At 31.6% G+C, this 24586-nt stretch overlaps 1 protein-coding gene across 9 annotated transcripts in view; it reads left to right on the top strand.

Annotated features, from left to right (window-relative positions):
- The window catches only part of ADGRB3 (adhesion G protein-coupled receptor B3), a 919013-nt gene that overhangs the window by 325180 nt on the left and 569247 nt on the right, over positions 1-24586 (top strand). For all 9 annotated transcript variants that reach the window (XM_074310585.1, XM_074310582.1, XM_074310581.1 and 6 more), the window contains one exon: positions 5006-5170. In XM_074310585.1, the coding sequence (XP_074166686.1) occupies positions 5006-5170 (165 nt within the window). The remainder of the gene's footprint in view (positions 1-5005; positions 5171-24586) is intronic.

Genomic DNA, 24586 nt, shown 5'->3' with positions numbered 1-24586 from the left:
TTGATTTTAGATCTCAACTCTTACCTGGCTGTGTGATTGGACAAAACATTTAACATATTTTTGCAGAGAATAATTGTCCCTTCATTGACAATCAAAAAAGTAAAAAATACAGTGATGGAGATATTTGTGGATAGAGAGCCCTCTTTTTGTCTCATTAATCCCACTATATTGGTAAGGAAATACTCTGCCTATATTTAAAGTTGTTTCTTATTTTAATCCATTAAAAGAATTAAATTAATTTCTCATAAGAAAAAGAAAATTTGGTGAGTTAACAACCTGAAAAATAATAATATCACAATATCAAAGATTTACAAGCAAAGAATTACTCAGAACATGGTTTCCTTTTGAAAGTACATCATTTCCCTTCTTTAAACTTGTGCTGAGATCCAGGTAATTATCCCCATAACTGAAAGAATGAATAGGAATAAAGGTTAAACTGGGAATGCATCTTGGTCAGATTTTGCTTTTCAGACCATATTTACACACATGTATGTTTATATATTTCAACCAAAAAACATGTGATTCTGTCCTTCATCTAGGTAAGAGAGAAATCTGTCAGAGGAATTGAGAATACATTTCTCCATTGTCCAATCATCCTTACTTTTATTTCATTATATCTCTGGAATAAAAGAGAAAACTGAAGACTAGTGTATGTAACAGGAAATTTAGCTCATTATTAAACTCTTTATCTTTATAGAGCTGATAACCATTTTCCCTAAAAAGATGTATCCATTTTATTTATTATAAGTTTTACAATGTGATGGTGATATTGGGGGAAACATTTTTTGTTTCATAACAATACAGAAAAATAGAATTAAAGATAATGAAAAAGCAGATATATATTTTTCCTTTTTTTCTTTTTTGAGCAAACATAAATGTTATTTTTTTAATACAGTAATTTAATTTATTTCAATATTAAGAATAAATATTTTAATACTCTCCTAGGGAAGGGTGATATTTTCAAATGGTGTTTTAACATATTTACATAAATTTTTATGGTTATTATGCAATATTTCATGTGTTAATTATTTTATTTTGCTATTTTCCAAACTCATTATGTATACTTTCCTTTCAAGCTAATTTTAAACTAATTTTAAAGCAATGATTCCAAACACATTCTTCCATTTACATGTTGTCTGAAATGATATAAATTTTCTATATTCAAATATCATATTTGCAATGAGATAAAAGAGATAAAAACCACTACCTGATTAGTTAAATATATATACAAAATATGTTTGACATTTAAAGAAATAATATAATATTGTACATAATCAGACTAGAAAATTAATCATTTCTTACTTCACATTATAAAATAATGATGTTAGAGATTATTTGCATTAATAAGAAGAATGATGGGAAATTAATCATTTTAATTTTGGGGTTTCTCTTTACACATTGCCTTAATTAAACCATATAATACTTCCTGGTTCATCTAGTGGAACAGAAAAATCATTGGACCTTGAGTAACAAGAATTGAGTTTGAGCAATGGCTGTCTCATTCCCCAATTCCTTTGGCCCTTGTCTTAAAATGATTTTAGATTTCCCTACCGTTTCAAGATTCTAGAAATTCTTTTTTAAAGTTAATTCTTTTGAATAAGAAGAAATTATAAATTTTGAGTGATATATACAGAAAAAAAATTTTTTTAGCAAAAAAGTGAAAAGCTATAAGAGGTCATTGTTTCCTAAATTTGTAATTTTGTGGCATTCATTCACACTTTTTATTATACTTTAGGAAAGTTTTATGTAAGCTTAAGTATGATTCATTTTCTCCCTTTAGATTCATATCTGGTTTATATTAGGCTTTTTTTGAGCAATCAATTTAACAATTATTTATTAATACATTATATGACAAGTATTGTATTAAGTACTGGAGATTTAGATACAAGGATTAAAACAATACTTTTACAAGAGAAGTTTATATTGTATTGTCCATTTTCTCCTTCAAGGAGATAACTTTTTTTTTTTAAAGAAAATATCATTGAAAATTATTTTATAATATTTCAAATCTGAATTTTTAAAAATGGTATTATTTATACTGGTTTCAAAACCTTTTGATAATGTAACTTTCTGTTCACTATATTAATTGTTACTTGATTAAATCTGTCTACATATAAAAAAATTATTAACTAATAATTACATGATCAATTACATGATCAATCTAATCAGTTTCTACAGCTAAAACAGATGATCATGTTCCCCTCCCCCAAATCACATTTGGTTATCAGTACATTGATTAAATGTACCAAATAATTTTCAAAGTTAAAAGCAGGAAAGTTTCTTTTCCCTCTCCCTCCCTTCCTCATTCTTTCCCTCTCTCCTTGCCTCTAGCTCTGTCTGTCTGTGTTTCGGTGTTTTTCTCTCTCTTTGTCTCTCTCTGTGTTTCTCTCTGTCTGTCTTTCTCCCTCCTCCTCTCTCTCTTTATCTCTCACTTTTCTTTCTCTCTCTTTTTTTTTTTTGCTCCTCCTCCTCTATCTTCCTTCATACTCAAACCATTCACAATGAATATTTATGAATAGGCAAAGTAGCTGAAATTGTGGCATTGTATCTCCATTTCATTATTTCCTATAACAAATTGGCAGTATTCTATAGAAACAAAAATATTTCATAGTCAATATTAGATCCAAAATTTTAAATTAAAACGACTTAATATTTTACTTTCTTTGGTGCTATGGAAATACCATGAAATCACCTCATGAAAAATAAAGACAAGAAAAAAGTCAACAACAGTTTTCAAAAGCTTTAAGTTTCATCAGCAATCAAAGTTAATCAAAGTTTTAAAGATTAACAGATGAAAATCTGCCAATTTAGAATTCTTTTAGAAAGGTCCTCTTTTTCTGGGATGCTTTTAATGCTGAACTATTTTCAAGGAAAGAAAATGCATAAGCTATCAAATTGAACAACAAAGCAATGTAATTAGCTATAGTACTCAGAAATTTCGAACCAGCTATTTCAACAGAACTGAAAAATACAGACTACAGAAGAAAAGAAAATAATATATTATTATTCAAAAGAAATAGTTTTAATATCAATATGTATTTAGAAAATATTTTAAAATGTTTATTGTACCTCATCTTTTATTCTTAAAAAGTGTGACTTCTCATGTTAAATGACATAACATCTATTATTTCTAAAGGCTAAGCTATATGACCTTCCCTGTTTAAAAAAAAAATTGAAACAAATTCACCTAAGAATAGATTAAGTATGTGAACATAGAATAGATGTGTGTTCATATAATTTATATGTATGCATGCATTGTGAAATATGTATCATATATACACACACATACATATCAACACATGACAAGTTCTATATTATTCAAGAGTACTATTTTTAAATGCTTTTCAAATTTTTTTTTGTATTTTTCTTACTTACAAATATGGAAAACCATTCAAATTAGAAAAATTTTAGATGTGATATTTAGAGTGGCAACTTGGGGTATTCTTTATTTGTAATGATTTCCTTAACTTATAGAGATTTTACTTGTCATCTATCCTGCTGCCTTCAACTTCCCTGAGGTTACTGCTTAGCCTTTTCTAGTTTTAAGGAGAAAATAGATTTTATTTTCTTTTTACAACTTATCTATCACCCCTATTTCCATTAAGCTATCATTTGATTTTTGATATAATGAATTTCAGATCTGGTGAACATAGTAGTGTATATATAGTATAAGTGTTGTTAATTTCCTGTTTTCACTGTTTGAGAGGAAAATGAGATTTTTTTTTGCTGATTGATCTAATGGCCTATATGAAATAGGACTGATTTCTTTTTAAAAATGTGGCATGGAAAGCAGTTGCTTTCACTGGTTGCTTGATGGAGTTTTAAATTTCTAGTAATGTAATGTTTTTTTGAAGCTAAGTTCAAACAACAAATTAAGTAGGATATTCCTTTATCCTCTTCATGCTGATTTCTTTCCCTTTTTTTTAAAATGAGAGATTTTTTTTTTTTTTTTTTTTTTTGAGGCTGGGTTTAAGTGACTTGCCCAGGGTCACACAGCTAGGAAGTGTTAAGCGTCTGAGATCAGATTTGAACTCGGGTCCTCCTGAATTCGGGGCTAGTGCTCTATACACTTCGCCACCTAACTGTCCATGAGAGAATTTTTAAAGTAGCTATATATGATATATTATTGGGCCATTTTGTAAGGGGATTAAAAAGTTAGCATACATTACTAGTAGTAGTAATTTCAAGCCATGAGCATCTAATGTCTTTAAGTTATAATTAATTCTATTGTGTTGATACTATAAAGTTTATGAGGTTTGAAATCATCCAAAATTAAAAGCTATAGGAAGAATATTTGATATTAATAGTAGTGAAAATATTTGATTAAAAGAAATATTTGTACCTGAAATATTTTTAAAACTCTTCATAAAAATTCTCTTTTATATATTAAAATATTGATTTAATTTATTCTCAAAAGAAAAATATTAAGGAAATAAAATAAAACTAGCTCTTTCACAGTTCTGATTCTCTTTCACATTTTTTAAAATGTATGATAAAACTTTTAAGGATGTCACTTAGCATTTTGTTACTGTACAGTATAATTTTTTTTATGTATAATCTTTAGCCTAGTGTCTTAACCTCTCTGGTTCTCAGTATCCACATTATAAGTGTGAAGGACTGGAATAAATGGCCTCAAAAGTCCAGTAAGACTTTTAACCTAGGATCATAAGTGAAAAAATACAGATTAGTAGAAGTTGCTCACTATTCTACTAGTTTTATTGTGATAATTACTGTAAAGCAGAAATAATTCTTTAAAATCTTCCTAGTTTAAAAAAAAAGTATTTCTCTTTATTGTGGCTTAAAATTTGCCATATTCAAATATAGAGAGACTATGGACTTTTCAACAAACTCAATAGATTTTCAATTTTTTTTCCTATTTTTGTGTCAATTAAGTAGTTTGATCAACTGATTTTAGGGAATAGATTAATTTTTTAGGTTTATTACCTTTTTCTGAATTGATTTTATTTCCTTCTTTTGTTATTAAATTCTTTTTACTTTGTTACAGTACACGGAGTTTGGGAAGAGTGGTCACCCTGGAGTTTGTGTTCATTTACATGTGGTCGAGGCCAAAGAACTAGAACAAGATCATGTATACCTCCCCAGTATGGGGGAAGACCATGCGAGGGACCTGAAACTCATCATAAACCATGCAATATTGCTCTTTGCCCAGGTGGGTGTAAAGTTTTACAGTAAATTCTATGGCATTATGCAGTAAAATGTTATGCAAATAGTGGCTTAAATTTTTTTTTTTTAAGTGCATTGGAAAAAGTGTTGATGTTAAGATGTATACATATCCATACAGTTATTTTGCTGCACAAGAAGAATCAGACTATGAAATAATGTACAATTAAGCTGTGAAGGAAATAAAAAAATGTAGGCAGACAAAAGTAGAGGGATAGGGAGTGCTATGTAGTGGTTCACACTCATTTCCCAGAGTTCTTTTGCTGGGTGTAGCTGGTTCTCTTTATTACTGAACAATTGGAACTGATTTTGGTTCATCTCATTGTTGAAGAGAGACACATTCATCAAAATTGATCATCATATAGTCTTGTTGTTGAAATATATAACGATCTCCTGGTCCTGATCATTTCACTCAGCAGCAGTTCATGTAAGTCTCTCCAGGCCTTTCTGAAATCATCCTGCTGGTTATTTCTTACAGAACAATAATATTCCATAACATTCATATACCATAATTTATTCAGCCATTCTGCAATTGATGGGCATCCACTCAGTTTCCAGTTTCTGGCCACTACAAAGAGGGCTGCCACAAACATTCTTGCACATACAGGTCCCTATAAGATCTCTTTGGGATATAAGCCCAGTAGTAACACTGCTGGAACAAAAATTTTGCACAGTTTGATAACTTTTTGAGCATAGTTCCAAATCGCTCTCCAGAATGGCTGGATGTATTCACAATTCCACCAACAATGTATCAGTGTCCCTGTTTTCCCACATCCCCTCCAACATTCAGCATTGTCTTTTCCTGTCATCCTAGCCAATCTGACATATGTGTAGTAGTATTTCAGAGTTGTCTTAATTTGCATATCTCTGATTAATAATGACTTGAAGCATCTTTTCATATGGCTAGAAATAGTTTCAATTTCTTCATCTGAAAATTGTCTGTCTGTTCATAACTCTTTCATACCCTTTGACCATTTATCAATTGGAGAATGGCTTGATTTGTTATAAATTAGAGTCATGCCTCATTTTCTTCTGTAAAATGAATTGGAGAAAAAAAATGGCAAAGAAATACAATGTCTGTGTCAAGAAAATCTCAAGAGTGAGTCATGAAGAGTGGGACACAACTGAAAAACAAACAACAAATGATAGTAAAGTGGTGGAGTTCAACATGTTCAAGAAAAATAGAAATAGAAAATGTAGTAAAGACAAAGAAATAATCTAGAATTACAAAATTTATGACTTCAGTATGCATTAGTGTCCATATGGTCCAGCCAACCCAAGACACTTATTGCATGGTTGGCAAGTAAGAGACCCCCCCCCCTCCAAGGACAAAGAAGCATCATATTTTGAAGCAGATCCTTCAACTGCTAAAAAACTAAATTTTAGATTGAAAGATAGAATGAAATGAATGCCATTGTCTAAAAATATATGAAGGTAGGGGCAGTTAGGTGGCTCAATGGATAGAGCACCAGCCCTAAAATCAAGAGGACCTGAGTTCAATTCTGGTCTCAGACACTTAACACTTCCTAGCTGTGTGACACTCTGGGCAAGTCACTTAACCCCAATTGCCTCAGCAAAAAGCAAAAAAAAAAAGTTAAAGTTACATAAAAATATGGTGATATATGAACAGATGCTGAGTGAAGCAAGCAGAAACAAGAAAACATTGTACACAATAACAGCAGGATTGTGTGATGATTAACTATGATAGCCTTTGTTCTTCTGAGAGGTTCGATGGTTCAAGGCAATCTCAAACTTTAGATGGAAAATGACAACCACATTTAGAGAGACAACTATGCAGACTAAATGTTAATCAATACACACTACATTCACCTTTTTTCTTCTGTTTATTTTGTGTGTGATTTTTCCCCTTTTGTTTTGATTTTTTCTCTCCCAACATGATTAATATTTCTATATGTAAATATTTTATTTAAAATATGAATTGGATAATTTAACATATCATGTATTTTAGTGAAAAATGAAATGGTGTAGTACTACAGTGTTGAACCTAAAGACAGGAAGACTTGGAATTCAAACTATTTCTCTGACACTAGTGATGTGATAGTAAATAAGTAATTTTTTGAGATCTATTTACTAATGTATAAAATAAAATAAAATAAAATATAAAAGTACCTACTTCACAGAGTTGTTATGAATCAAATGAAATCATGCATGTTTAGCATATTGCAAACTTTTTTTTCCCCTGAGGCAATTGGGGTTAAATGACTTGCCCAGGGTCACATAGCTAGGAAGTGTTAAGAGTCTGAGACAGAATAAAACTCAGATAGATGCTCCTGACTTCAGGGCTGGTGTTCTATCTACTCTGCCACCTAGCTGTCCACGTTGCTAACTTTTTAAAGTATTATTTAAATGTCAAGTACTATTACAGCAGCTAGGTGTCCTAGTGAGTAAAGTGCTAGACTTGGAGTTCAAAAGGTCTGAATTCAAATCTTACCTCAGGCACTATTGATTCTGAACAAATGAAAACTTCTCAGATTCAAGTTTTCAATTGCAAATAAGGATAATGGCACCTCCCTCATGGTATTGTTGTTACACTCAAATGAAATAAAGTAAAATGCTTTACAAACTTTAAAATATTCTATAAATGCCAGCTATAATCATTACCATTAACATTACCACCACCATTATCAAAAAATTTATTTTTAAATTTTTTATCCTACTTCATCATATAATAAAAGCTGTAAAATCTTAGCACCAAAAAAGGGCATAAACTTTACTGACATTTTTTCCCTAAGTCCACCAGCTTTAGATTTTTCTAATAATTAGTGAAGGGTCAATATCTAGACATCAGAAAATTAGTGAGGAGAAATAAGGTAAAGAGATTCATTTACCTGAGACAGGATAATCATCAATTCAATTCATGTCAAGGGGTTTCCCCTTATGTGTTCTCACAAGTAGATGACCTTTAGCATTCTTTGAATTTCAACTCAACTATCATTTATAAGTTCCTTCTATATAGTAAAGATACAAAGATGAAATTAGACACAATGCTGTCAAAATAATTTAAGATTGTTTCAACAGTATTGATTTTGAGTTCTAATTATTTGAACTTAGAATGGCTCATTCTAGTTCTTATTTGTTGTAAACATAAGAATGGAAGAAAATTTAGTTTTCTCTTTTAAAGAATATTGACTTTGAACTCTAATTTTTTCTCCCATGAAGCTTGTTTACTTTCACAAAGATACTCCAAGCACTCAGAGTATTAATTTTATAGAAACACATATATTCACATAAAGAGAGAGAGAGAGCTTATGGAAAACATCAACTAAAAAGATAGACAATAAATAGACTCTCTAATTTACAATAACATCAAGAAGTATTCTCAGTTACTAAAAGCTATTGGGTTTACAATAGAAAAATGTAGTTATGACAAATTAATAGCAAATAATAAATATCATAACTGTGTATACAGCAATGGTGTGAATACAAAGAAGTAGTAAAAAATAGTCCCTTCCCTCAAAAAGCTCATGATCTAATGGGGAAAACAATATGCAAACACAACTATACTGCCAAGAAAATAAAAGATAAATTGGAGATAATCTCAAAAGGAAGACACTACCATTAAGAAGGATTAAGAAAAGTTATTTTGCAGATAGGATTTTATCTATAACAAGAAGGAAGCCTGGAAAATTAGGAAGCTTAATCAAAGATGAAGAGGATTTTAGGTATAAAAGACAACAGGTAACAATACACAGATTGAAGAGATTGGTTGTCTTATGTAAGGAATATCAAGGAAGGAAGTGTCCCTGAGTAAGAGTATATAGATGCAAGTAAGATATAAGGTGATTGGAAAGACAGAAAGGAGATAGGTTGTATATATCTTTTTTGTGTTTTTTTTTGTTTTTGTTTTTGTTTTCTTTTCTTTTCTTTTCTTTTCTTTAGAAATACAGGATTTTCTATTTGATCGTGGAGGCAACAGGAATCACTGGAGTTGATTGAATAAAAGGGTAATGTAGTCAAGAAGTTAGAAAAATCACTTTAAAATATGAATAGAGAACATAGTGAAACAGGTAGAGATTTTAATCAGGGAAACTTTTCTAGAAGTTTGCCACTGATGATGCCTGCATTAAATACTTTTATCTATAGTGGAAGCCATAGTTTCTGGTTAGAAAAGAGGTACAGATCAGTTTAAAATTTCTGCAGAACACTTACTGGACTATAATGTTCTCTGCGAATATCAAGCTAACCCCTAAACATTTAGATAATTGTGTCAGTTGATAGCAAGAGGAATATCAACAGCCAGTAAAATGAAAAGAAATTCATGTCTATTTTCTCCTGTGGGAATGGTACATGGGGAGAAATATTTGTGAGGGAGCAGACATTTTATTCAAATACTCAAGTAGTTTTGTCTTCATAGGATCAAATAATGCATTAAAAAGCAATTAGCAAATGCTTGCTATATGTCAAACACTGCAAATCAAAAAAGCAGAAACACTCTCTGACCTCAAAGAGCTTACTAGATTTGTGGCCTCAAGAAATTTAATGACTATAATGTGTGGGTTACATAACGCAGAAAAGGAATACTGGTCAAAGAAGAGAATTTTGGTCCTAAACTCTTCTAGGATAGGAAATGAGACCATAAAAAGTAGACTGATAATGGTCTTCTTAGAGGAATAACAGTGATTGGATCATGGCTTCAGAAATGAAGAATAAATGAATGAGAAAACATCATATCATATAATTATGAAATACTCATGCTTGATCTTTTTTTCTTTCTTTTCTTTCTTTTCTTTTTTTTTTTTTTTTGCTGAGGCAATTGGCATTAAATAACTTGCCCAGGATTACATAGCTAGGAAGTATTAAATTTCTGAGACCAAATTTGAATTCAGGTCCTCCTGACTTCAGGGCTGGTACTCTATCCACTGTACCACCTAGCTGCCCCCACATGTTCAATCTTATAACTGTATGAAAACATGATATAGGACAGAATTGTATGAACTTATTAGTTAAAATTCATGAATTTGAAAATAGATATAATATTCAATATCAGAACTGCTATAAGTAAACTATTTCATAGGAAAATATTCTGAAGCACAATATTTATTATTATAGTTTTTTTTATTTATTTACAAGACATATGCATGGGTAACTTTTCAGCATTGATTCTTGCAAAATCTTCTGTTCCAACTTTTCCCCTCCCTTCCCTCTCCCCCTCTGCTAGATGGCAAGTAGAATACATGTTAAATATGTTAAAGTATATATTAAATACAATATATGTATACATATTTATACAGTTATTTTGCTGCACAAGAAAAATCAGATTTAGAAATAAGGTAAAAATAACGAGAAGGAAAACAAAAATGCAAGCAGACAAAAACAGAAGTGGAAATGCTATGTTGTGGTTCACACTCATTTCCCATAGTTCTTTTGCGGAGTGTAGCTGGTTCTCTTTATTATTGAGCAATTGGAACTGATTTGGTTCATCTCATTGTTGAAGAGAGTCACATTCATCAGAATTGATCATCATATAGTATTGCTGTTGAAGTATATAAAGATCTCCTGGTCCTGCTCATTTCATGCAGCATCAGTTCATGTAAGTCTTTCCAAGCCTTTCTGAAATCATCCTGCTGGTCATTTCTTACATAACAATAACATTCCATAACCTTCATATACCACAACTTATTTAGCCATTCTCCAATTGATGAGTATCCATTTAATTTCCAGTTTCTATCCACTACTAAAAGGGCTGCCACAAACCTTTTTGCACACAGGGGTCTCTTTCCCTTCTTTAAGATCTCTTTGGGATATAAGCCCAGTAGAAACACTACTGGATCAAAGGATATGCACAGTTTGATAACTTTTTGAGCTGAAGCACAACTTTAAAATAATTCCCTACCCTGTGCTTTTTTATGCACATGAAATTATTTTTTAATAAAATCTTATCTTTGTGTTCCATGTTTTTGTATGTGTGTCAATTTGCCAAACATTTAGTAAAGACTAAAGTTTTCCATTCATTTTGAAAGTTTCAGAAGTGGCATTACATAATATAGTTGAAGGAGGTAAATATGTCTTCTCTCTCTTGTACTTCCCCCTTTGTTCCAAATAGCTTTGATTATGAATACTATTACAATAGGCTGAATAGGTATTTAAGCCTGCCTGAAATCACTTCTCACTATGATACAGCCTCAATTCAACCATCAAAGTGATCTTCCTAAAATGTAGGTCTGACTGTGTCATCCCCTACTCAGTCAACTCTAATGACTCTTATTTCCAAGATCAAATACAAAATCTTCTACTTTGCATTGAAAGCCCTTAATAATCTTTTATCTTTAGACTACTTATATTTTAATTCCTTCCACCAACTCTTTGATCAAGTGACACTGGTCTCCTTGCAATTTCATGATCAAGACATCACATTCTTCATTCTGGTCATTTTCTCCATGCCTGGAATGTTCTGTCTCCTCAACTCTGATTATTTACTTTCCTTCCTTTAAATCCAAGTTAAAATCTTGTAATTTATAGGGAACCTTTCCCAAACACTGTTAATTCTAATGTTTTTCCTCTCTACTTCTTTTCTATTTATCCTGAATGTAGTTAAATTAATATATTTCTGCTAACGTTGTCTCCCCCAAAACATTGTATGCTCCTTGAGGATAGGAACAGTCTTTTGTCTTTTTTAGTATTAGAAGTTTTAGCACAGTATCTGGTACATAGCAGGTGTTCAATACATATTTTTATTGATTAATTGATGCACTTATTTAGAGCTTTACAATTTACAAAGTGTTTTCATGTGTGTTATCCTATTCAAACCATAGTAATCCTGCAAATTGAACAGTGATGACATCTTTATTAAAAAAAAAAAAAAATGTGGCAACCGCATTAGCACCCTGGATACCTTAGAATCAGCCAGAGTCAGGATAAGCAAAAAGTCTTTATTCTAGGTCTTTAGTGGTAGAAGTGAAGAGAGTGGAAATGTAGGATCTCTGCAACCTCACCTCTTCGACTTTCTCCCTGAAGTGACTCTGGCTAGTCTCCTTGCACCTCCTAGTCCCTCCCACAATTCTCTATATGCACTAAACAATTAGACCAGCACAGGATATTGGGAAGGGCCATTTTCCAAGCATATTCTTATAGAGTGTTGTCCAATCAGTAAATGCTCCACTATCCCACCTCAATGCATTGACTCAAGAGTTTCAACCCCTTACAAAACAAGAGAAAACTTCTTTAATTTAATGAGTTTAATGAGGTAACAAAGGTGAAATTTGTCCAATATTACACAAGTAATGACTACATAGTTTTCTTATGGATAATCAAGTGTTCTTTTTATGATACTGGCCATTTTCCTTTATAACATGGCATATACAAATATATTATATCACAAAATTTTGAAGCAGAAGTAACTGAGAGATCAACTAATCTTCCTTTCATTTTTTATAGATTGAGAAAGCTAGGCTTAGAAAAGTTAAATGATATGACAAGATATTTCTTTATGTGAAAGTCAATGATCTTTCCATGACAATATGTTGTCTTTTGCCTCTTCTCCCAAAAGAAATTGCTATCCCTGACTTTCAGGCCAAAGACCTCTATGCTATAAATTGATCATATTGTATTTCATACTACACAGCCATTATTTAAGTATGGGCAGATGTTTCAGAGTGAGGAAAAAGAAGACAAAAGAAATGAGAGAGAAATATGTCAATCTAGAATGAATTATAAATTTATCATTGATTACATTGTTTTTTTTCTATACAAATAGAATTGCTAAAGTATTAATTCTTGTAGTGGGAATAAATTCATCCCATTCTCCCCCTGATCTGCTGTCTTTAATATGCAATTTAATGAAAGAATTCATCTAGGTACAGAGCCAAAAACACATGTAAATATTTTTCAATTCATGCCAGTTTTGACTCAAAAATCCCCATACTTTCAAAATTATATTGGAATTTGCATAGTGATCTCCCTGAGCAAGTGGTTATCAAAACTCCTGGCTAAAGAAAAGAAGACGTCTGGGATGTATGAACATATTCCAATATGAGGGATGAATTCATGAGGGTGGAACAATTTAGTGTAATGCTTATTTCCAACATAGAAGGGATAATTGTGTTGCCTATGTCCCAAGTGACTCAATAGTTCTTCACTTAGAAGAAAAATAGAACTGATTTCAGGAAAAAGGGAAGACCAGTAGTATCACTATCCTAAACCTCTATCTAGATATCTGGAGTGAGACAGTAAAAAAGAGTTGTTTTTTTGATACCAAGGAGTATACTCAAGAGAAAACCCATTCCTCAAGTTCATTGAGAGAAAAAACCTAGAATATATTAGAGGTAGACCCAAAATTCAGCTTTTCTTCTGAATTCTCTCAAGCTATGGTTTTTGAGTATGAACAGAAGTCACATTTATCTTTTACTCTCAGTGCCACCAATTTCGATATAACTATGTATTATAACCAATGGTTCCACTTATGAATGGTGTGGTGCTAGTTGGTGGGAAATCTGTATTTTCTGAGTAGTAATTGCTAGGCCAAAATTAGCACAAACAAAAAGGATCAATCCATACATTTTTCATCAGAGCTTCCAAAACTACATTTAGTTCATAGTCATCTATCAACTAAAAACATGTACTAATTCTTCCTCCACTTTAGTTGTGACTTATGGCCTTTGAAAGTTAACTTATTTACCTGAAGCTGACTTTGATGCTATGTTCATTCTTGTTGAAGATATCTGACAATACTGCTGAAAATATCATGCTAAGAAGCCTGAGTACAAGCATAAAGCTTTGCTCCACCCTATTGGAGATAAAAAGCATAAGAGCATCATACATTATCCAGTATCTGGGCAAGCCCAACATTATGAAATTGATGGGCAATTCTGAGGAATTTCTCCTGGCACCCAAACTTTGACAAAGAGTGTGTATTCTGTTTTATTCCATGCCTTTCCTCTTCAAGTTGTTGGGTAGCAAAAACCATAGCCATCATTTCTTAGCCTTTTCTGAAACTAAACTGGCTCTCAGGTAGATGACCATAAGTTGGTCTATATATCCAGTTTTTACCAAACTGCTTTCCAGTTTTCTCAGAGATTTTTGTCAAAAATAATGAGTTCTTATTCCAAAAGCTTAGATCTTTAAAAATATGAAACAGTAGAATGCTAAGGTCATTTGCTACTGTGTATTATATATATATATATACATATATATATATATACATATATATATATATGTATATAATGTGTTCCACTGATCCATCACTGTATTTCTAAGCCTGTATCATATTATTTGATGATTGGTGCTTTGTAACACAGTTGGACATCCAGAACTGCTAGGCTACCTTTCTTTTCTTTTTATTGATTCCCTTGATAATCTTGACATGTTGTTTTTCCAAATGAATTTTATTATTATTTTATCTAGCTCTATAAAACATTTTTTGGTAATTTGGTACAACACTGAATAAGTAATTAATTTAGGTGGAATTATAATTTTGTTATATTGGCTTAGCCTACCATGAACAATTAATATTTCTAAAACTGTTTCAATCTTACATTATTTTTATGAAAAAATGACTTGTGATTGTGTTCAGGTATTTCCTGACTTTATCCTGGCAGTCAGATTCCCAAGTATTTTATATTGTCTTCAGTTACTTTAAGTGTAATTTTTCTTTCTCTTTCTTGCTCCTAGACTTTGTTGTTAATGTATAGAAATATTGATTATTTATGTGGTTTTATTTTATAATCAGAAAATTTGAATAAGTAAGTTGTAAATTATTTCAATTAGTTTTTAATTGATTTTCTAGGATTCTCCATGATATCATTTGTAAAAGAGTGATAATTTGGTTTCCTCATTGCCTTTTCTAATTTCTTAAATTTCTCTTTCTTCTTTTGTTGCTATAGTTAATATTTTTAGTTCAATACTGAATAATAATAGTAATGATGGATATATTTGCTTCACTCAAAATCTTATTGAAAGAACTTCCAGTTTATCTTCATTACAAATAATGCTAGCTGATGGTTTTAAATAGATATTACTTCTCATTTAAAGGAAATTTCCATATATTGTTACACTTTCTACTGTTTTTTAAATGCAAATGAGTTATATTTTGTCAAAAACTTTCTGCAGTGATAGTGATAACCATACTGTTTGTTGTTTTTGTTATCAGCGTGGTCAATTATATTTATAGTTTTTCTAATACTGAATCAGCCTTTCATTCCTGGTATAAATCCCACCTGGTCATACTGTATGGTTCTGAGTTTTCACTCTTCCTGATTTAAGTATCAGTACTCTATTTGTATTGTGAAAGGAATTTAGTAGGACTCCCTTTTTGCCTACTTTTCTAGTTTATATAATATTGAAATTAATTATTATTTAAATGTTTAGTTGAATTCATTTGGGAATCCATCTACTCTTGGGAATTGTTTTCTTAGGTAGCTCATTGATAGTTTGTTAAATTTCTTTTTTTAAGATGAGGCTATTTAAGTATGCTATATCCTCTTTCACTTTATATTCATTCATTTCATTAGATTGTTAAATTTATTGGTATCATTGGGAAAATAGGTCCTAATGATTGTTATAATTTCACCTACATTAGAGATAAATTTAATCTTTCCATTTTCAATATTGATGATTTATTTTCTTCTTTCTTTTTAATTAAATTAACCAATAATTAATATGTCATATTGTTTTTTTTTTCTTTTTCATAAAAAAGAGCTTTCAGTTTTATTTATTAGCTTAAAAGCTTTCTTGCTTTTGTAATTTTCACTATTTCCAATTTGGTCTTTAATTGAGGATTTTAAATTTTTTTCTCATTTTCATTAATTTCATATCCAATTCACTGTTCTGTTCTTTCTCTATTTTATTAATATAAACATTTAAAGATAAAAACGATTTTCCTGGGTAGTGCTTTTTAATTATTAACCAGTGATTCTACAGCCCATTGTTAAATAAGATTTTGATTCATTATGGTCTGGAAAAGTTACATTTAATACTTCTCCTTTTCTGCAATTGGTTGTGAGGACGTCATGCACTAAGACATGGTGAATTTTTTTTTTTCTGAAAATGCCATGTACAGCTGGGAAAAAGAGATTCTCCAGAGATCTATCATATTTAGCTTTTCTAAAGTTGAATTCATCTCCTTAATTTTTGTTTATCTTGAAGCTAGTTTAATCCTGAGAAGGGAAAATTAAGGTCCCCTAAAAGTAAAGTTTTACTGATTGTTTCTTCTTCTAACTCTTAACTTTTGTTTTAAGAATGTGGATGCTATCCCATTTGGCACTTATATGTTTAGTATTAATATTACTTCATTATTTATGGTTATATTTAGGAAAATATAGTTTTCCTGCTTATTGTTTTTAATTAGGTTTACTTCTGCTTTTTCTTTGAGATCATGATTGTTATCCCTGCTTTCTTTTTTTTTTTTTTTTGTCTCAGCTAAAGCATAATCTACTTCAATCCTTGATTTTTGTTTTGTGTAGCTCTGTTTCAAATATGTTTCTTGTAAGCAAAATATTGTTAGATTCCAGCTTTTAATCCATTCTTTATACACTTCTATTCTGTCTTTCTGTCTCTCTCTGTGTGCCACTTAACCCTGACCATTCTCTAAAATCTGTTTTGCTTCTAACTACTACCTCTATTAATTTCCCTTTCATTATATCAGTTCCTTTCTGGTTTTTAGTTCCTTTTCTTCCTACTTTTCTGTATGGTAAAATAGATTAATATCTCAATTGCATGTTTGCTATTCCCTATTTGAGCCAATTTCAATGAGAGTAAGAGTCAGTTGTTCCACTTATCCCAATCTTCCCCTCAGATATAAAAGTTCTTTCACACCACTTTTATGTAAGATAATTTATCACATTATATATGTCTTTTCCCCTTTTCCCCAGTACATCTATCTTTTTGTTGCATTAATTTTTTTAGATAACATCCCATTATATTTAACTAGTACTCATGCCCTCTATCTATCGATACTCCTAACTACCTTAATAATGAGAAAATTATAATTACAAGTATGATTTGATCATGTAAGTATATAAATAATTTAATCTTACTGAATCTATTATGATTTATCTTTTCTATTTACCTGTTTATATTTCTCTTAAATCTTGTGTTTGAATGTCAAATTTTCTATTCAGATCTAGTCTTTTTGTTAGGAATGCTTGAAAGTCTTCTAATTCATTAAATATCCATTTTTCCTCACAAGATTATACTGTTTTGCCAGATAGATTATTTTTTATTTTAATCCTAGCTCCCTTGCCTTCTGGAATATATTCTATGTCCTTCAATTCTTTATGTGAAAGCTTCTAAATCTTGTGATCTTGACTGTGGCTCCACAATATTTAAATAGTTTCATTTTGATTATTATATTCATTTTTAGTTATCATTAATATTTAGTTATTTCATATAATTGATACTGAAGCTCTGGAATTTTTCTATAACATTCCAGGATCTCTTTCACAAAATGTTTGGTGGAGCCTTTCAATTTCTGTTTTCCCTTTTCATTTTAGAATATGAGGACAGTTTTCCTTGAAACTTTCCTGAAAGATGATGATGGTTAGGTTCCTTTTTTAATTATGGCTTTCAGGTAGTTCAAGCCAATCTTAAATAATCTTTCTTCAATATGCTTTCAATGTCAATTTTTTTTCCAATGAGAAATTTGATTTTTCTTCTATTTTTTTTCAATTTTCACTTTATTTTATTGTTTCTTAATATCTCATTAAGTTGTTAACTTCTCACTCAATAATTTTTTTTAATTATTTCTTCAGCAAAAGCTCTTTTCCCTTTTGTTCATTTTATTTTCAAGGAGATCTTCTCTTCATTAAATTTTGTGACTTTTATCTTTTGTCCAATTCTGTTTTTTATGGTGTTATTTTCTTCAATTTTTAAAATTGTTTTTGCATCTCTTACCTGTTGATTCTCTTTTAAAAATATTTAAGTAAACATAATTTTATTGCTTTTAAGTTATGTCAGTGATTAAACCTAATAAATCTGTATACAAAAATACATTATATATATATGTGTATATGTATATACATATATATATATATATTAAAATATATAAAATACAACAGAGGAAAGAAATCTAATAATGACAAATCAAAAAGAAAAGAAGGAAAAATTCCTTTGGATGAGAAAATCAAGGTTCAAAAAGCAAAATTTGTTGAGTTGGGACAAACAAAAGGGATAAATGTTAAATCCTAAGTTTGGATTAAAAAATAAATTGGTGATTGTACATCATGCTGGGATAATTCATGTGGTAAAGATTAAGGTAATATTTTTCCATAAATTCAAAATGAACCTGTAGAATGATTTGGCTATTCAAAAAGGTCATATATTCAGAAGTTTGAGCAATTTACATAAGGGTGTGAGAGATGTAGAAGATCCTTACCCAAAATAACTACTCAGAGATCACTCACTAGAAGGCAGAAAAGTTGTTTATTGAAAACCTCTGGAGGATGAGGCATCCCATCACTAGATAAGAAAGAGAAAGCTCATGGTAGGAGGGCTAAAGAAGTAGTAAAGATACATAGATTTTATACAAGAAATTACATCATAAGTAAGAAAGCTTTGAGAAAGGGAGGGGGAGGCATTTAATTAGTCATTGCTATTTGGAGAGATTGGAATGGAAGGTTTCTGTTACAAAGAACTACATCATAAATTGGGGAGCATTGAGAAATAGGTTTCCTCTCCCCTAATTGAATGTCAAACATTGGTGCCAAAGACAGATCAGAATGCTTTGTTTCCCTGATTCCAAGAGGAATCATCAGTCAGACCTTCAAACTTCAGATTACTGAGCTGACAGCATTTAATAATCAATATTGATAACATTGAACAAAGATAAATGTCATCATTATCATTTCTGGTTAAGTAAATATATCTAAAGTTTTAAGTAAATATTCATGTACTTGCGTGGGTCATAGAGACATAGAAATAGTAAAAAATACAGAAAAAGAATGTAAACATTCCTGTAAGTTCTTCCTTCACTGTATCTCTCCATTCCACATAAGGGGAAAACATATTGATAAATAATGCTTATTGTTCAGACTGATATGAAATTAGATAGACAACTCATAGATCTGTTATCCAGGTATGGGTGTGGGTTCTCTTTTTCTAATTTTCTTGCATCACTCTCATTTCTCCTTCCCCTATTTTTATATTATATCTTTTATTTGATTTTGGAAATCCCTTTTGAACTCTTCCAGGAACTCTTTTTAGATTACTGTGCAATTCACTTTTTTTTTTTCCTTTGAGTCTTTGTTTTGCTTTTACATGGTTGTTTTCTTCTGAATTTGTTTGTAGTAGTAACTCTTCATGGTCATCTTTTTCAACATCATTTCATATTGCTGTTGGCTCATTTCCCCCTATTTCTTGACTTTTAACTTATGTGTCTTGTTCGTTGGGTGGAAGTGCACTGTCTGAACTTTCAGGTTTTTCATACTGCTGTTTTCAGAGCTGGGGGAAGTTCTGGGGGAAGAGGAATCTGTAGGTTTTTGATGCTTCCAAGGTGGTAATAAATTTAAGTGAGGGTGTGGTACCTTCTCTCCTGGACTGTACCCCTATCTTTATCTAGGAAGGGAAGATGTTCCCCAAGTCACAAATTTTTTTCCCCTCTTGGTCCTGGTGTGACCTTGGTCCCTGCTTTTTTGAAGCCATAAGCATTAATGTTCCTTTCTCCCTTTGAATTGAAACCAAAGCCTCTACTTCTTTTTCGGCAATTGCAAGCATTCTTCCCTACCCTGGAACTGTGATCAGAGACTTCTCTTTCCTGTGACTGCTCCTCTTTATTCTAAAACTGCAAACCAGAAATAAGTCTTGGTTATACAATAGAGTCCTGAACCCAGTCAGCAAAGACTCTCTTGTAACTTTTTCCTGACCACTTGTCTTATCTATCTTCTCAAAACTGCTGCTGCTGTTGCAGTCACTTCCAAGACCTGCTGCTGGTGCCATATTATGGTCTGTGAAGCCCTTCTATCTGGTGTCACATACCTGTCCTGTTGATGTGCCAAGCTGTCTTGGGCTGGAAAATTATTTTAGCTCAACCTTTTCTTACTCCAAAATTCTACTCCAAAATTCTGTTTGAGGAATTATGTTAAAAGCCATTTCACTGCCACCTCTTTCCTTTCCTACTTCTTCCATATTTATTTGACATGTTAAACTTCATGCTTTTGCATTTTGTAATATGCATTTTACTGATGTTGTCTCTAGTTTCTCTTTTCCAAGATGTTAATTTTCCTAAAATACAACATAATCATTCACATCCATGCTCTAACACCTTAATTAGTTCCTCTTAATCTTCAACATAAATCATAAACTCTAAACATGGCCTCCAGAGCCTGATATAAGCAGATCTTCAACTACTTTCTTTCTTTCTTTCTTTCTTTCTTTCTTTCTTTCTTTCTTTCTTTCTTTCTTTATTTATTTATTTATGCTGAGGCAATTGGGGTTAAGTGACTTGCTCAGGATCATACAGCTAGGAAGTATTAAGTGTCTTGAGATCAGATTTGAACTCAGGTCCTCCTGACTTCAGGGATGATGCTCTATCCATTGCACCACCAATTTATCTCTCAACTATTTTCTCAAGTTATGACCAGCTGCTCCTCCAAATAAAAAAGCCAAACTATACTATTCAATTATTCCTTGCAAATTCCTGGCTTTTTGCTTCTGCTCTAGATGATCTTTTCCTCTCTAATAATATCAACTATTCCTTCTCCTTTCCTAAATCTTAAATTTTTTCAAGGTTCAGCTCAAATCCTCCTCTTTTCCAAAAAATATGTTCCCAATTATGCTAGCAAATATCAATCTCTTCAACCTCTAAATTTCTGTCACCTGTATTGTTTCTTCTAAGACATATTTATTAAGTACTTAACTATGTAAAACAGTTGGTTCTAGGAAGGAAAGATATGAAGTATCAAATATTTTATACCTATCATGAGAGAATTGTCTAGACTTATTGTTGTTATTAGTAATTTTTCAGTTGTATATGACTCAGTGACTGGATATTGCAGAAGTTTGAAATTTCTTTCTCCAGTTCCTTTCACAGATGAGGAAACTGAAGCAAACAGGGTGAAGTGACTTACTTAGAGTCATAGAGCTATTAAATGACTGAGACCAAATTTGAACTCAGACTCCAGGCCCAGTCCTCTATCTACTGTTCCACAGGTGCTGCTCTCTAGATTTAGTGTCCCAATTTATTTTCTTACTTGTTTCTACATCCTCTTTATTCTGGTTTAAATGATCATCTTTTCGTGGGTAGTAAGTAGCTTTTCAAAACTAATGGCGTTCTCTTAACTAACAAATTTAAGGGTATTTTCTCAACACTCATACCTCTTGATTTATTTGAAATATTTGTCACTTTTTATCACCTTTTCCTATTTCTGAAACTCTTTCCTCTTTGGGATTTTATGACATTTCTCTCTTGGTTCTTCTTCTATCTGTCCAAACAATCTTTAGTCACTTTTGCAGATTATTCATCCACATCATGCACACTAATGAAGGATATCCTCCCAAGGCTTTGTCATAGGTCCTCTTCTCATTTTATTTTATTATAATATTCCTTTGTGATTTCATTAATTCCCATGAGTTCAGTCATTATTTTTCTATAGATGATTCCAAGATCTATGTATCTAACCCTTACATGTCCCTTGATTATGCATCATTAACTAGCTTTTTGACATTTTGAGCTAATTAGTTTGTGGTTATCTCAAATTCAACATATCCCAAAACAAAAACAAAAATTAAAAAAATAAACTTAGTTTCTTTCCCTCAAAATATTCCTCATTTTCCAACTTCTCTATTACTGTAAGAAGAGATCACCATTCTACCACTCACCAGACTTGTGACTTCTTTATCATTCCTGAATCCTCACTCTAATTCCACATTCCAAATCTCGTGTTTTTGAGCTTTGCTGTATCATAAATACTTCTTCTCACTCACATAGCGACAATACTATCTCCAGTGTAGATTACCATTTTCCTAAAATATTATAACAGTCTTCTAACTGGATTCACTGTCTCAAGATAAGCTCCATTTAATTTATCTTCCGTTAAACTACCAAGGTGATTTTTCAAAATTGTATTCTTTTACATATATAGATACATACATATTCATGTCTAATTGTCTCCATCTCTAGGGTAGGACATGGCATGGAGGGAAGCAAAAATAAAAAAGAAAGTTACATGATAATTTTAATATGTTTTTAAAAGGAAAAGTAATTTATCCCCAACAGATTTGCAATTTAATGTGTAATCCTCTCCCCCCATTCTTAAATTCAGAATTTTAAAATAAATAAACAAATTTAGTACTTTAAAATATATGTCTAATAATATCACTTTATACCCTGCTAACTAAGTTCTAGTGGCTCCTTATTACTTCCAACATCAAAAATACTTCTCTTTTTATCCTATGCTTCCTATCTTCTTACATTTTGTCACTATCTTCCCCTTCATATACTCTATGATCCTACTATACTGGTCTATTTCCTATTAATCATATACAATATTCCACATCTGTCTCTGTGCCTTTTCCTGTAATGTAGTGTTCCCTTACCTCCACTTATTGATTTCCTCATATTCTTTCAAGACCTAATTTAAGTCCATTTTTTCCTACAGGAGGTTCTGTCTCCTTATCCTTCAGAGGCTGGTACTTTCCTCTTCTCAAGATTGTTTTCTACCTATTCTATATACATTATTTTGCATATTTCTAATTATTCATGTTTCTTTTCTCCCTTCCCTCTATTAAAATATATGTTCCCTAAGGACTGGAACAGTTTTTGGCTTTATTTGTAATCACATTGCTCAAAAACAGTACCTGGCATATAGTAATTGTTTAATAAATTCTTGTTAACTGACTTATTCACTGATTCCCTTGCCTCAAGTCTTCTCTCCCAAATGGGATTTTGAATAACTTTTTTTTTTTTTTTGGAGGCTGGGGTTAAGTGACTTGCCCAGGGTCACACAGCTAGGAAGTGATAAGTGTCTGAGACCAGATTTGAACTCAGGTCCTTCTGAATTCAAGGCTAGTGCTCTATCCACTGCACCACCTAGCTGCCTCGATTTTGAATAACTTAAAAGTAACTCCCTTCAACTCCAAGTTCCCAGGATGGAGCCTGTCATTCAATTGACATTCAACAAATATTATTGATTAATTGCATTCCCATTGAGAAGGTTAATTACCTGACCAAGACTTTGTGCCTTCTGGAGCTTTGGCATTCAATAAAAATACTGACTGACAATGCTTTTCCCATACCACTGGGGAAATAGAGGTCCATGGCATATCTGCAAAATTTGAGGTTGCCAACTATATTGACAAAAATTGATAGCTTTCATTAACAAAGACACCTCAAATAAAAGTTTTACTTCATAATAGAAAAAAATCTTAATGGATTTGCTAAGGAACATTAGCTTAAATTTGGTGCTCAGGCAACAGCCACAAATTCTGTATACACATATTTCTTCAAAATAGGATATATGTTATAACATAGTTAGGAAAGAAAAAAATGGTACTTTATATTTATGGAGAGCTAGGCACATTCAAAAGCTGTTTCATTCTAAAATAATTTTATTTTGTTGCACTGTTGTCCAGTGTTGCTGTTACCTAATTTTTTTTTGGATTTTATTTATAATTTTTTGACAGTACATATGCATGAGTAATTTTTTTATAACATTATCCCATGTATTCATTTTTCCACATTATCCCCTCCCTCCCTCTACTCCTTCCCATTGATGACAGGCAATCCCATACATTTTACATGTGTTACAATATAACCTACATACAATATATGTGTATAAATCCCATTTTCTTGTTGCACATTAAGTATTAGATTCCGAAGGTATAAGTAACCTGGGTAGATAGACAGTAATGCTAACAATTTACATTCACTTCCCAGTGTTCCTTCTCTGGGTGTAGTTGTTTCTGTCCATCATTGATCAATTGGAAGTGAGTTGGATCTTCTTTATGTTGAAGATACTACTTCCATCAGAATACATCTTCATACAGTATTGTTGTTGAAGTGTACAGCGATCTTCTGGTTCTGCTTATTTCACTCAGCATCAGTTCATGCAAGTCTCTCCAAGCCTTTCTGTATTCCTCCTGCCGGTCATTTCTTACAGAGCAATAATATTCCATAACCTTCATAAACCATAATTTACCCAACCATTCTCCAATTGATGGACATCCATTCATCTTCCAGTTTCTAGCCACTATGAAAAGAGCTGCCACAAACATTTTGGCACATATAGGTCCCTTTCCCCTCCTCAGTATTTCTTTGGAATATAAGCCCAATAGCAGCAATGCTGGATTAAAGGGTATGCACATTTTGATAACTTTTTGGGCATAGTTCCAAATTGCTCTCCAGAATGGTTGGATTCTTTCACAACTCCACCAACAATGTATTAGTGTCCCAGTTTTCCCACATCCCCTCCAACATTCATCATTATTTGTTCCTGTCATCTTAGCCAATCTGACAGGT

The sequence above is a fragment of the Sminthopsis crassicaudata genome, chromosome 4 (genome assembly GCF_048593235.1).
Source record: "Sminthopsis crassicaudata isolate SCR6 chromosome 4, ASM4859323v1, whole genome shotgun sequence".
NCBI classification, from domain to species: Eukaryota; Metazoa; Chordata; class Mammalia; order Dasyuromorphia; family Dasyuridae; genus Sminthopsis; species Sminthopsis crassicaudata.
This window is presented reverse-complemented; position numbering and strand designations above follow the sequence as displayed.